The sequence below is a fragment of the Artemia franciscana genome, chromosome 15, assembly GCF_032884065.1.
Source record: "Artemia franciscana chromosome 15, ASM3288406v1, whole genome shotgun sequence".
Classification (NCBI taxonomy): domain Eukaryota; kingdom Metazoa; phylum Arthropoda; class Branchiopoda; order Anostraca; family Artemiidae; genus Artemia; species Artemia franciscana.
Genome location: NC_088877.1, coordinates 19753999 through 19769340, shown reverse-complemented (window position 1 = coordinate 19769340; position 15342 = coordinate 19753999). Strand labels below are relative to the sequence as shown.

The 15342-nt window shown below is 35.0% G+C and overlaps 2 protein-coding genes across 2 annotated transcripts in view; one reads left to right on the top strand and one right to left on the bottom strand.

Moving 5' to 3' along the window:
- LOC136036150 (uncharacterized) overlaps positions 1 to 15342 on the bottom strand; it is a 152815-nt gene that overhangs the window by 104511 nt on the left and 32962 nt on the right. The window lies entirely within an intron of this gene.
- Positions 1 to 15342, top strand: part of LOC136036153 (enoyl-CoA hydratase domain-containing protein 3, mitochondrial-like) — a 33851-nt gene that overhangs the window by 3668 nt on the left and 14841 nt on the right. Inside the window, exons 2-3 of the mRNA XM_065718203.1 lie at positions 6985 to 7081; positions 11267 to 11396. Of these exons, the coding sequence (XP_065574275.1) occupies positions 6985 to 7081; positions 11267 to 11396 (227 nt within the window). The remainder of the gene's footprint in view (positions 1 to 6984; positions 7082 to 11266; positions 11397 to 15342) is intronic.

Genomic DNA, 15342 nt, shown 5'->3' with positions numbered 1-15342 from the left:
AAGCAAAAATCCTCAAACAGAATTACCATATTCCAAGCCTGTTATTTGCCTAACTCTTGTTTTTGCAAACTAAAGCCAAGGGTTACAAATTAACAAACAGCATGATAATTCCTCTATTCAAGCTTTCAAGCCTGAAACATTGACAGCACACTTGAAATAGGCTTGAAAAAAAAAACAAAAAAAAAAAAAAAAAACAGTATGGTACTGAGATTAATTTTTGGTTCAAGCTTCAAGCTTTTTTCAAGCCTTTAACTTTAAATTTATTCTTGAAATAAGTTTGTTAAATAAGCAAATTAATATTTTCTTGATGACCTTGATATTGGCTAGCAGGCTAAGATCAAACCTGTTCATTCAGGCTTGGTTCCTTTGCAATGTCTAATAGCCATCATCCATTACCTCAGGGACACTTATTCAGTTTGTAACAGTAATTTGACCTGTTAGAGAAAATGTTTGTAAACTAGCAATGCATTTTTGGTTAACTTGCAAACACACAATACTTAGCAATTTTTTTTAAGATGGCAGATACAACTAGATTGGCTATGTGCAGGGCCTGATTAGAATATTTTGTGGGGCCCCCTCTATATTTTTAATTTTTAAGTAAATATATATATGTATATATATATATATATATATATATATATATATATATATATATATATATATATATATATATATATATATATATATATATATATATATATTGGTTTTATCCTGGAAAATGATCTCTCTCCAGAAGTAAGAGTTACTGGAATTATTAAGAGTATTTCACAGTTGCGAAAATCAATTATTCGTTTTGATGGTGGCCTGGGGCCCTTTCAAATGCGGGGCTTGATTGGGCCCCATCGTTCCGTTTGCCCTTTTCCGGCCCTGATGGCAGAGATGCTACTAGAATCAGCAGTCAAACAAAAAGCTAAGGATAATACAAAAGCAAAACTTATTAATCATGCAATGCAAATAAATTTGATACAGGTTAAGAACTTAAATATAAGTCATTATTAGTGATCAAGCTAAGTGTTCTGTTGTTTTATGAATTGTTTTATTTATTTCTCACAAGAAATAATTAATACATAATCATTCTGATAAAAAAATGGTTTTAATCTTATATGATCAAACTGGACCAGAGAAAAAGTGCCACAAGACTGCAACCCCTTGAGTTGAAAAAAGAGCATACATTATTGCTCTTGCATCCCAACAAGTGTACATACCTGATGCATGCTTGTCTCGTCTTGGATTTTCCTTGTGTTATTTTTGTGATTTCAACCTTTGTTGACTTCATTTGAATTGAGTAAAATGCAAGGTTAATTTGCAAAATGAAATCAAGTCTTGTTTTGAGTGCCTGAATCAAGCCAAATTAGTAACCTTTCCACAAGATAAATGAATTTTTTGGGTTGTAGAACGAGCTAAAAAGTTCTCCCTTTATGATGGAAGTTTGTCAATATCATCTTAGGTCACAGGGGGTGTCCATTACGGAAGGGTATCTTTTTTGTTTTCACTGGAAAAATATATCCTCCCCTAAGTTTTACAAATGGATACCATTGGCAAGTCAGTAACATAGGATTACATAAATAGATCTATAGCCAGAAGGGTCTGAGATGATGTTTTTAACCTCTACTTTTTGCTTGTTTGTACACCATTGATCAGCTCCTGGTCTACAAATTTTTTAAGTTAGTAAGAGTGACTGTTCTTTTTTTTTTGCCAAGGTATCCTCAAGACTACAGTTCAGTTTGCCGTTTTATTTGTCGTTTTACCCTTCTTATGCTTTCTAGAAGAATTGAATTTTAGGAATTAATTTGCTGTGAAAGGAAAGTGATTATGGATTTCACAATTTTGCTAAATTTGATGCAATGGTAAATTGCAAGCATTGGTCACAATTCATATTCTGTTAATTTCCTTGTGGGTGATGGATGCACATGTAACTGAATGATCACTATCAATATTATATTGCTCTTAATGCACAGTTTTATTTAGTGAGTCTCCAAATTTCTGTCCATTTTTAAGTCAGCGAGCAGTTTTTAAACAGTTTAGGTATTGATTAATTCATTTTGTTTTAATTTCACTTTGTGCTTTACTATGTTTTTACAAAAAAGTGAAAGTCCAGTATAAGCCCAATAAAGTATAAATGAAGAGCTGCATGCAAGATGGTGATAAGTCATAAAAACAATAACTGAATTCACATTGCTTAAATGGATTCGAAGTTTATTTATTCATAATTTTAGCAAGGTATGGATAAATGCACAAAATTTGCACCATCGTAGTCAAATCAGCCAGTACAGAAAATTACCTCTGAATGGATTAATAAAATTATTTAGAGCATATTTTCTTTCAAGTTTTCCAAAAAAGTGGTAGTTTTCAAAGATGTACTTTTCTAAGTTATGAAATCTGTCATTTCCTAAAGTTTTGAAATGTACTGTTTTTAATAAGGGCAAGAGGCTAAGGTAGATAGAGCGACTTACTACGATATCCCCTTACGATTGAACCATTTAAGAAAATTAGGGAATAACAGGACAATACAGCAAAATAACATGAGAATAATACCAATTGTCAATATTTAGGATTTCTGTGACATATTTTGTAATATCAGGAACATCAAAAGAGCCGTGTATCCAGTTAGTCCTTTTCCAAATTCAATCAGTAGTTTTTAACCCAGGTGATTTAGACGTATTGAGAATATCAAACATACCTAACTTAAAAGATCTATAATTCATGAATAATTTACTTAGATGCTGGGTTTATAGTATAATTTTTACCATGGTTTGGTTAGCCATTTGGTCAGACTCTCTTATTCCAATCAACAGAAAATACATCAAAATTAATAGTCACCTTTGTTAAATTTTTGGATTGCAGATATCTACTGTCCAATGTATTTTGTAATAACGGTACCGTAGTCAAGGTTCTTGAATACATTACAAATAACATAATTTCAAATAGTTCAAGGATATCATTTGTACAGGCGGTTCCAGTCCACATGAGTGGCTTAGAATGTTTTCTTGGAGGAGGGATGGTATAAGGAAGGAATTCCTCTATCCATTAAAGGTATAGTAGAATAAAAAATATCAGTGGGAAAGCCCAAAACAATACTCATTTCCATGTCCTTCCCCTCGCAATCCCCCTTTTTTACCGTTTGGTTTATATTTTTCATTTTTCTAATTTTGGATCTTAAATTATATTGTCTCCATTTTAGTACATTCTTTGAATTTTGTACTGATCTTTTTATGTATGACACTTCGTTTTTATTTAGTTAGAAAGGCTTGTTTATTGTTCTTTGTTGTTTGTTTTTTGTGTCTTTTTTCCATCTGTTTTATTCAGTATGAAAGCAAATTTACCTCTTTTACATCTCGTAATAGATTTGTTGAAGTAAATGTTACATTATCTCTTATGTTCATGTTTGAATATTATAGCCTCCGCGGTTTATGTGTCCAGTGTAAATGCTGGATTTATTGGAGTTGACTAGAGTGGACCATTGAAGATAGATATTTTTTTTTTTCATATACTCTTGACAAGTTAACAAAAAATGGCCAAAATGGTCCAGTTAAAAAAAAGGTTGTAATTTCTAATAGTTTTGACTAATGAATGTGTAGCTAGTCCTCTCTAAAGCATTTATAATCTTAAGGAGAGTTCCAACTAGTGCTGCCTTCATTGAAGATTCGTCACTGAATTAAATGAATTTTTAATGCCTTGACGATTTTTTAGGCAATCTGTAGAATTTGGATGTTTTGTTCCAAGTAGTATTGGCTCCTTGCCGACATGTAGCTTAGTAATTTGTTATGATTTGAAGTAAAGGATTGGCTAATATTTAAATAATATTTGTCATAAATTCCCAAATTAGTCTTTTCCAGTGTTGGGAAGTGCTTAAGTAAAAGTACTTAAGTAATTACTTAAGTAAAGAATCTGAGTACTTGTACTCTACTTAAGTAAAAAATTTCTAAAGTACTTAAGGGCACTTAAGTACTCAAGTACTTTCTTCATGGCACAGAAAAATTATACCGGCATGACGCAGGGCGATGCGACCATTTGAACTGCCTATATATTAGTGGATGGCTGGATTTTAGTCATTGAGAACAGCGGCTCCTGGCCCAGCGCGAAATTTCAATAAAGGACTCTATCATGGCGGAACTACCATACATATTGAATGGAAAGTATTTTGTGATAAATGGGAAAATTCAGAAGGATGGTGCAATATCTGCCACATGCAAAAACTGCCCAAACAAAATTCTGAAGAGTCAAATGCATGCAACAACGAATTTCCACAAACATCTCAAGGTGTTAGTTTGCCCATCCTTCTGTTTACCAGAAGTTTGCTGAGCTGAACTAGAACAGTAAGAACAAAGGGAAATCAAGTAGCAAAGAGGCTAGTGAACTTGTAGGCTCACTTTCGGGGTCGTCTGAAGCTGAAGATAATGAAGGTAATACTGCCTGATTATAGCTCACCTTCTAAAAAAGTTATGGGAGATTTCTTTGCTGCAAGACAGTTGAGACTGACACAGTCAAAAGTGAATTCTTTGGTACTGGACTATATTATGGATGAGATGCGACCCCTGTACACTTTTGGGAAGCTGTCGTTCAAAAATCTAATAACAGGTCTTGCACCTAATGCAAAGGTTCCAGGAAGGAAAGCTTTAGCTATGCAAATTGAAGCTAAGTTTGTTGAAGTACAGAAAGATATGGTTCATGATTTGGAACTCACCTACTATATATCGTTGACAACAGACATTTGATCTACCAACAACAAAAGCTACTTGGGAATAGCTGCAACTCAACGAGGTTTTGAAATGGAAATCTTATGCCCTTGCTTGTTCCCGGTTCAAGGGCTCACATACTTATGACAGAATTGCTGAACAACTGAATGGCGTATTTGCTAGGTATAAAATTGCAGTTAATAAACAGGTAGGAGGGGTTTTGACCGATAACGCCTCTAACATTAGTAAGGCATTCAGGGAATATTTGATTATTTTCGATGAAGATGTTCAAGTCAGTGATGAAGAAAATGAAGATGAAGCAGGCCAGAATGACTCATTCTCTTTTATAAACGTTGGAGAGATACTCGATTCTCATGACGACCCCGAGTATACCCAACTTCCTCCGCACTTCAGGTATTTCAGCCACACGCTTAACCTACTTGCATCCACCAATGCTGATAAAGCCTACTGTGATATTGTATATAAGAGGCAGTACCACGCCGCTTTTTTGAAGTGTATTGCTCTCTGGGATGCCGCGAATAAGAGTTCAAAAGCTGCTGATGCAGTGAAAAAGGTATATGACAAACAGCTTATAAGACACATGGTAACCAGGTGGAACTCGAAGTATGAAAGTGTCAAACGTTTGATGGATTGTCACAAAACTGGAAAGCTTGCTGACGTATGTGATGCTTTGCAAAAATCAAGGGTAACTTCTCGTGATGTTGAAATTCTTGAAGAACACATGAAAACTATGGAGCCAGTAGCAGTGGAATTGGACATTCTTCATTGGGAGGAAACATGCTACTTCGGTGCTATTTATCATAGAATCAAATCGCTTGAAAGGAAGCTCAAAAAGTTAAAAGATTTGGTGAAAGTCAGCCAGCCTTTGGTAAATGCTCTAATTGTGGGTCTCGAAAAAAGATTCCCCACGATCCTGAACAAGAGAGTTCTTCTTGCAAGAGACTATGTTGTTGCCATGGCAAGTCATCCTTTCTTCAAATTAAAGTGGTTTCCTGATAACCAGAAGGATTTAGCAGTTGAACTCTTTGTGGACGAAGCGAAAAAGGTCGATGACTTCAGAAGTACTTACGAGGCTGATAAAGGTAGCTTTTTGTCTGGAGATGAATACTTTGATCTTAGTGATAAAGAAACTACTATTGATAATTCTGGCAACCGTGACCGTGAAACCAATTCTGTGAATGTGGAGGTTTTATCATATTTGAATGAGAGACGAAAGGAATTATCTGTGCTCAAACTGTATCCAAGGGTAAAGAAAGTTTTCAGGACATACAATTGTATCATTCCTTCGTCTGCACCTGTAGAACGACTTTTTTCGGTAGGTGGTGGAATTTTTACTCCAAAAAGTAACATGCTTGGAGATGGTGTGTTTGAAAAGCTTCTGCTGTTGAAAGGAGCAAGAAAGAAATTAAGTTATGATCATAATTTATGAGCTGTAATGAATGTTCTTTGTAAATTCTTTTCTTTTTATATCTTAATTGAAGTAAAATTAGATTTTTCGTGAAACCAGTTGATTTTTTTCATGAAAACTGTCGGTTTTTCTGAAAAGCGGTCGGTCTTTCGTCAGAATTTTGCTTATCTTGTCTATTTGGAAAGGAAACGGATATTAAAGAAGTGTTTTGTGTGTTATTTACTGTAAGTAAAAAATAGTACTTGAGTACTTAAGTACTGAAGTACTTTTTTAAAGGACTTATTACTTAAGTATATTTTTAGAGAAGTACTTAATACTTGTACTTAAGTAAAAATTTCTCTTAGTACTTGCTACTTGTACTTAAGTAAAAAAAGAAGTACTTGGCACAACACTGGTCTTTTCCTTAATAGTTTAAAATTTTACTTCGTTTGAAATATTCTGTGTTTGCTACACAAAATGCATCGTAGTTTAAACCAAGCACATATACCACATGGAAATTAATGGGCTTTTAACTTGCAGTTGGGAATTTCCTCATGAGGAAAGAATATCAATGAATCATGTAGCTAGGTTATGATCATTTTTCAAAATTTTACTTTGAATAGAGCTATTTTAAAACAAGAGTTTTTTTTTAGTATTTGTAAAGCAATAAATAGAAACTTCTTTCAAGGTTTAATTTAAACGATATATAATCCTCCTTTTACTAATTAGGAAAAGATGAAAAAAGCTGGAATTGGGGATACTCCATCAGTTTTATTTGGGGAAATCGTATCGATTTCTATTACGAAATATCTGTCATTTTATTACTTTGGTAATCCTAGGATATTTTCACATGGACTTGTCTGTCCAGGGATTTTTAATTAGCTCATGCCTCGATTTTAGCTGCTGTAACAAATGGTGCAGGTGCTGTTTGTCAAAAAGTTCTTTTTAAGCAGCAAGATGGGGTTGCTAGGATTATTTTGAATGATCTGAAAACGAGGTAAGTCATTTCTTATACCGTCCAGGTCCGTGATTTATTTTTGTCTACTGATAATTTTTTAGTCACCAAAATTTGTTGTATGTACCCTCAGCTTGAGGTTGGGTGTATTATTAGAGTTTTTAAACTACTTTTTCAAAATTATGAGTTCTATACATGTTTCATAGAGAAGAACAAATAAACAAGCTATGCTGCTTCTCTGAAGGCTATTGCTTTCACATAGTTCACTTTTACACAGTGTAATACCACTGGGTTAAGTATCTTTTATGAGGTAACTATTTTGTAGAAATAGTTACGTATCATTATGGTGATAATTGATTAACCATCCTCTCTTGTCTGCTGACCATGGGTGTAGCTCCGGCATTTTTATTTTGAGGGGGATCAAGAGCCACGTTTGGGGAGTCAGAGGGTATGGGATATCCTTCAGGGGAAAGGGGTGTAAAACCGAGCATGAATTAACTGAAAAAATATGCTTCTGGAAGTACAGAGTAAAGTTGAAACTGAAAACGAGCAACATTTTCAAAATTACATCATAACTTATAGTTTTTGATTGAGGGGGAAGGGCGACTGACATCCGCCCCCTTCCGATTAGCCCCTCAGATGACGCCCATTCTGATGACCTCAGGATGTAGAAAAATACCATTGTGAAGTGTAGAGGGAGATTTGAGAATTTATAATTTAACACTTCATGGTACAAGCAACATTCTCAAAGTTACCAAATAAATTATTGTTTTTTTTTTTTCCAAGTTATTGAGGGAGAGGGCGACTGACACCCGTCCCCTCAAATGACACCCAATCTGATGACCTCGGGGGGTAGAAATATTGTAAAGTGTAGAGGAAGATTTGAGAATTTATAATCAAACACTTTGTGGTAAAAAAAAAAACTGTAAGTAAGCAGCGACATGACTCAAATCTAAACCAAAACGGAATTTTGATATTAATAAATATATCAGAAGAATCGGCCTACTATGCTGATTCTAAATATATACTTTGTTAAGCTTAGTGTTACCCATAAACGGCTACGAGCCTGAGGAAATTTGCCTGATTTATGAAAAAGGGGGAAACATCCCCTAAAAGTCAAAGAATCTTTATGAAAAGCATACCATCAGATCCAGCGCATCAAAAAAAAATTACGGCATTAGACTTTACAGTTCCTACTGGTGGTGCTGATCTCCGTTTCTTGGCCCTTCAGCCAGGAAGTGCAATGGGGGGTTGGGGGCTAACCATCCTGTGCTTTCGCACCTTTTTTCCAGAAGATCACCCGATCAAAATTTTGATATAACCATTTTGTTCAGCATAATTGAAAAGTCCCAAAACTAAGTCTTTAGAGATAACATGACCCCCCAGCTCCTTGGGACAGGTCTTCAAGTTATAAAGCTTGCCCATTGTTTACACATAGTATTTGCTATTGGGAAATATACATACTTTTTTCTGGGGGGGTATTTTTGCTTGAGGTGGGGTTCCATGGGGATAATTTTCCGTGTGGAGGGAAATTTCCGGAAATGAACTTTCTAGGGATAATTTTTATTCTGGGAGGGGATTTGACGGAATTCTTTCATGAAATTTCTTTTTATTTTTCTTACTTTCTCTTTACCTATACTATTTTGCATGCGGAGATGGAGTTATCCAAGGGACATTTTCAGAGTGTTTGGATTTCTGGGAAATAATTTCCACGGAAGGGGGATTTACGGACTGATCGGAAAAACGACTTGAACATAAAGTCTTTTTCAAATAAAAGTTTGATAAGGAGAGCTTTTCAGGCTTAATCTTCTGCAAACAATTTTAAGGAGGGGGGAATTTTCAGTAAGAATGGAATTGTCCGGAAGGAATTTTATGGGGGAGGGGAGGTATTTTACGTGGGAGAACTTTCCAAGCAGGAATTTTCTGTAAAGGGTGGGAATTTTTCATGGAGGGTGAGCCAGATTTACCGGTATTATTTGGAAAACGATCAGAAATTAACTAAAAAAAACAATTTTTTTTCACCTAAAAGTGAGGGACAACATTAAAACTCAAAATGAACAGAAATTATTCCGTATATAAAAGGGTTGCCCCCTCCTCAATGCCTTGTTCTTTATTCTAAAGTTTGACAGTTGGTCCCAGTTTTTTTTTAGAGTGGCTCCTGAAACATAGGGGCCTTTAATTAGAATAGGCAGCTTTTTTAAAAAGTGCTAAACTCTTTAGCATGAAGAGCAAGGTATTGAGGAGGGGTAATCCCTTCATATACGGGTAATTTCTGTTCGTTTTGAGTTTTTATGTTGCTCCTCACTTTCAGTTGAAAAAAACTTGTTTTTTTTTTTTATTTATTTTTCATTCAGATCAATACTGCCATCTAGTTTTTCATTGCCTCAAAATAGATGCTCTTGGTGAATAACTTACCAGTAACCTCTAAATACCCTAGTAAAATACTAATGACTGAAGTAATTAACTGACTTTTACCTGTGCTCAAGTGGTAGATAGGATTGCTACAGCTTTTTTTTGTTTTATTCAACCATTAGAAAAGAAAAATACTTCAAAAAAGAATGTTTGAGGAAGCTGGGTTTGGTCTTGCTAAGTTTTTTCCTAACAATTGGACCAAAAGGGCTTGTAGTAAATAAAATACTACTATTCCCGCAAGCACTTTAGTAAATAAAATTGAAAAAAAAGTCCAAACACTGATGAGACAAGCAATAAGTTGGTCCTTGGTTGAGTTCAAAAATTAGACAGTATTACGGGCAAACTAGGAAATGATAACATTCGTAACTTTTTTGTGCGTTAGTAATTTTTTTCCGTCTGATGAGTATGTCACAATTAGTGCAGGTCCTTGAAATAGTAGGAAACGAAAATTTAAGTATGTCATGAAAGTTGTTTGATAACAGTGTTATTTTCATCTAGTAAAATGTTATAAATCTTTCATTTTAAAAAGAATTATTCAAATCCACATAGCAAAACGATGACCAGGGAGATACTTCATAAATATAACCAGATTTCTTTCTCAGCTGGACTTTTTTGCGGATTTTTCCATTGCATTCTAATCATCAGTAATATGGTGGTAGTTTTTATGCTAATTAAGACCTTAAAGGATAATTTAATGTGTACTAGATTTTCCTGCAATTTGGGGGGGGGGGTTTGTTGGTTATCGACTTAGTCTAGGAAGTTTCTTCTTCTTCTTTTTTAATACCATAAAGCTTAGCTTGAGTCTAGATTGAGTGAATATCAACCAGGAATGTTGAAAAAGTACGTTTAGGTTTTCTCTCATTGCAAAAAGGAACACCATATGCAGGAACGGACTACGACTCAATAACGATCAACGGCTATTGGAATTTCAAAAATACCTTAGGAAGAACTTATTTTGTTGAATATCAAAGTGACAACAAAAGCAAATGAAATTTAATCCCCCCTGTACAAATTACAGGACTTATGTTTCAGCCATTTATCTCTGTTATTGAAACCCAAAGCCAGATGCTGGATTTTTCTCTTTTTTACTGGGTTTTTGTATTCCAGGGTCTCTTTGTTTAAATTGAAAGTTTTTTTTTTTAATCTAAATAATTGGAAATGCAAAATGTCAACACATTTTGCTCATTTATTAAGCATATACTTCTTAAAAATTATTTGTCGGCTCATCAAGCTTGTCACGCCCTAGGCTGGAGGTCCATATTTGCCTTGTTCATGTCATTGAAACTAGCATGTCTAGGAAAATCTTAAATGAATGTTGAAAGCCAGATGAGTGGCAGTCACAGTTGGTATACACCCTGTACGTGTTAGAAAGAAGAGTGGACAGGACTTAACTCTAGCGAGGCAATAGGATAAAAAAACGAAGCCCAAACTAATCACTCACCTAGGATAAAATTGGCGTTGGGGGTGGGTATTAAAACTAACACAGGAAAGTGATGAGTTATATGATAAATGTGTGAAAGTGTGAGAAACACCATAAACAACCTTTAGGTATTTCTCATGGGGAGGGTCGAGCAGAGGCTCAAAGAGGTGCATGGCTAGTCATTGTATGTACCAAAATTTATATTAAAAGGATAGGCCTTGTCGTGCTTAAGATGATTTCTTCTTCTTTTTTTCAAGAATAGGTGGCGATGGGTTGGGTGTTAAAAATCGGTGAAGGTGTATGCCTTTAACTTTCAGAGTGAAAATAATTGTGGTGGCAGCAAAAAGTAGCAATTACCTTTGAGGTTTCCCTTTAAAGTATTACTTTAATTTCAGAAATGCTTTATCCTTGGAAGTGCTTAACTTATTGAAAGACCATTTTAAATCATTGAATGAGCAGACAAGATGTGTTGTTATTTCATCTACTGGGCCTGTTTTCTCTGCCGGACATAATCTAAAAGAACTGGTAAGCTTGGTTGGACTTTTCCTACTATTGGAAATGTCTACATGGATTCTCGTAATTTAATAAGTTAGTATTAGCCGTTGCCTTTATCATATTTTTTATTTATATATTTAGTTAAGAGAATGAACTGTATAAAAACAAAATTGGAATAGGGAATGAAAGTTGTCATGTTAAATCAGTGACGTAGCTAAGGAGCAGATGGGGTCGACTGTCCCTGGGGGCAGCCTATGACGAAGCGCCAAAGAGGCTCTCTTGTGTATTTTCTTTACTTATATTGTAATAGTGATGGTGGTGGGGGGAAAGATGCTACTTGAGTCAAATTGAGTCATCCTACTGCTTTGTGTTGGGCCTCTGAAGTCTCTTTGCCTAGTTTGACCTCTTTGCCTGTTGTGCTCTCATAGATTTACCTTTTTCTCTTTTTATCTAAATTATGTACCCTTTTTAAAGAGTATATTGTAATCTAAGTGCATGCTATTAGCTTAAGTTTAAATCCTTCTTAAACGTCTTTTTTCACATTATTTCTTGTTTGACATAAGAAGAACCATTTTTACTCATAACAAATAATTTCAAAGCAAAATTGTGGTTAAGTGCGTAAGAAGAATGACCTTCTTCGATGCGTGAAAAATATACTACATGGCATTAAATTTCCCGCAAATAAGTATGACTTAATTTTTAATTGTGCGAAAGTCTTGCAGATAATTACATCCATGAGTAAATATTATTACATGTATGCTACCTTTATTATCGTGCCAAAATTTATTTATAGTTGGAGACTGACGGTCAAGGGTGTTTCGTGTTTTTGTGTGTTTTTTTAACAAAGTAACTTGTAGCATTGATATAATTTTGAAATTTTAATGTAATTTCTTAAGATTAAATTGACCTTTCATAATATGGTGGAGTTTTTCTCTCCAAAATAGTCGTTTGAATCATGATGTATAATGTATTTGCAAACGGGTACAGTCCTTAGAGTGGAGGATTAGATAAACTAACCTTGGTTAAAACACACAAAAAAAGAAAAAATTTTGGCCACAGTAATCTAGATTTTGGATTTTATGTTGGACAAAATTTTTCAATATTTTTAATAATATACGCTCTTTTGAAAATCTGGATAAACATAGTATATTTCGATTTGGTTTCACACCTCAACTCTTCCTGATATTAGAACCTACTCCAGTATTCAGTTCCTAAGAAATCGTGTCTGTGCTATTTTTATAACCTGGGTGCACTTACACCCTTTTGATTTAGTTCAATAGTAAGAGCAGAAGTTGAAATAGTAGTAGCCCTGTAAGTTCCAACTTGATGCACTTAGTCGTTCTTGAGATATTGCTGAGACGTCTTAATGAAAACCCGCATGCACATAGTGTCTTTTGACTTAGTTTTAAAGCAACATAAGCTTTCCCTGAAAGTTTCTAATTTATAGCCTATCCCAGTCCTAGGATATCCCACCTGTATATCTTGACAACCTGGTCTATTTTGACAACCTGGATGTACTTAGACTATTTTGGTTTAGTGTAGTAGTAGAAGTAATAGTAGCAGCAGTAGTAGTAGTAAAAGCAGTAGTAAAAATAGTAGTAATATTAGTAGCCTTGGAAATTTCAGCCAAACAACTTAAGACGTTGCTAGAATATTCTAACACACGCCTTTGATAACCCACATGTACATAGCGTGTTTCGATTTAGTTCAATACCGCAGTCAACATTCTGTCATAGTAGCAGAAGTAATAGTAGGAGCAGTGAGAGTAGTATTAGGGATAGTAGTTGCAGTATTAGTAGTAGTAGCAGAAATAGTGGTCTTATTGTGACTTTTTGGTCTAGTTCAATGTTCCTTTTCAAGTTTCGATAGTTTCAACTTGATAATTTTAGCCATTTCTGAGACATTGCTGATACGCCCTTTGGATAACTTGCATGCACGAAGTGTATTTTGATTCAGCCCAACGTGCCCCTTAATAGTCCTTAAGAATTCTACATTAATACCATTAGCTGTAATAATAGCAGTAGCAATAGTAGTATTTCTACTACTATTTGCAGTAGTAGCATGCACATAATACATCTTATTAGTTCAACATACCCCGAAGGTTTCAACCTAATACTCTAAGCTGTTCTTGCAACATTACAGAAACAACTTTTTGACAGCACGCATACACGTAGCGGGTTTCAGTTTAATTCAGTATCTCCCTCAGTATTTCCTGAAAATTTATCCTTAATACCGTTAGACTTGGTAATTGTATTAACATTGGAAGAAGAAGTTGCTGTAATAGTATACATATAACACCTTTCGGTTCTTCCAACATCCCCCTCAGCATGCACAGAAAGTTTCAACTTGATGTTCTATGGTGTTCCAGGGATATAGTTGTTACGCCCTTTTGATAACATGAATCTACATACTGTGTTTTGATTTAGTTTAAGATCCTCCTCAACATTCCGTGAAAGTTTCACTGTAATACCCTAAGCTTCAGTAGTAGGTATCATAGCAGTTGTAGTAGCAGTAGTAATAGTAGTACCAGCTGTAATAGTAGTATGTACATAGTGCCTTTTGCTTAGTTCAACATTCCCCTTAATATGCTCTGAAAGGTTAAACTTAATATCCTAGATACTTTCTGGAATGCACTGATATGTCTTTTTGACAAACTGCGGGCACAGAGTGTGTTTTGATTTAGTTCAACATGCCCCTAAACATTCCCTGAAAGTTTCATCTTCAGACCCATAGCCTCAGTAGCAGCAGTAGTGGTAGTAGAGGTAGCAACAGTAGTAGTATGCACAGAGTGCCTTTTTTGTTAGTTCAACATCCCTTTCAACACGCACTGAAAGTTTCAACTTAACACTCTATGCTATTCCTTAGGATAGCTCATTTGTCCTCTCTGGAACCTGAATGCACGTAATGCGTTTTGATTTAGTTTAACATACTCCTAAATATTCCGTGCATTTTGGTCAGTTGATCATCCCTCTCATCATTTCCTGAGAGTTCCAACTTCATACTCTTAAGTCATTTCTGAAATAAGCCCCTTTGACTACCCACAAGCACATAGTTTGTTTTGATTTAGTTCAACACTCCTCTCAACATTTCACTTCAATGGCCTTGGTCTATTTAGGCAAATAAGGTCAAACATGCCACGCTTTCCTAACAAATAATACTATATATAAACAAGAGGCGAATTGAATAACTTAGGGTCCTTGCTCTAAGGGTTTTGAGGGGTTGTCATCCCCAGAAGTATATTTTTTTTGACCTTTCAAATATGCTGAACAAGATGGCTATCTCAAAATATTGATCGGCTGTCTTCGTGGAAAAAACAGTATGCAGGGGGGGGGGGTTTCCCCTTCAATGACTTTCGACTAAAAAAGACACTAGAACTTTCAATTTCCGATCGAATGAGATCTCTCCAAAATTTCTACGACAACTCCTACTTCTTTTTTCTACTTCCTTTTTTCCTAAATTTTCTACTTCCTTTTTTCCTAAATTTTCTACTTCCATACGAAGTGCGTTGGTGAAAAAAAGACATTGTGCCCACATCGCTCTTTACTTAGGCCCTTTTCACATCTCTATCTTTACTTTTCAACGATCATAGCCACCTGAATCTGAAGGAAATTCATCTCAAGTTTCTTACCAAAGGCCATACTCACATGGCTGATGTTAGTCTTCTCGGAAATATTGAAAAGAAAAACTGTGTGGTTAGATAAATAGATGATTTTCAAAGTCTGCATGGTTATCAAAGAGTCACGACGCAAGGTAGAAGTACTATCAATACAATTTGAAGATTTCCGAACGCGGAAAGAAGTCGGGGAAGCTCTTGTTCAAAGTAACAAATGCTGTGACAGTCAATTTTGTCAGAGGGCATTTTTTTTTATTATTATTTTTTTTTTGCAAACTTGATCTTGGCGAAGAGTCCTAATCCAAGTGTGATTCCTTAAAGGAAAGATCGAAGAAAAAAGGGCCTTTACCTGAACGTACAAGC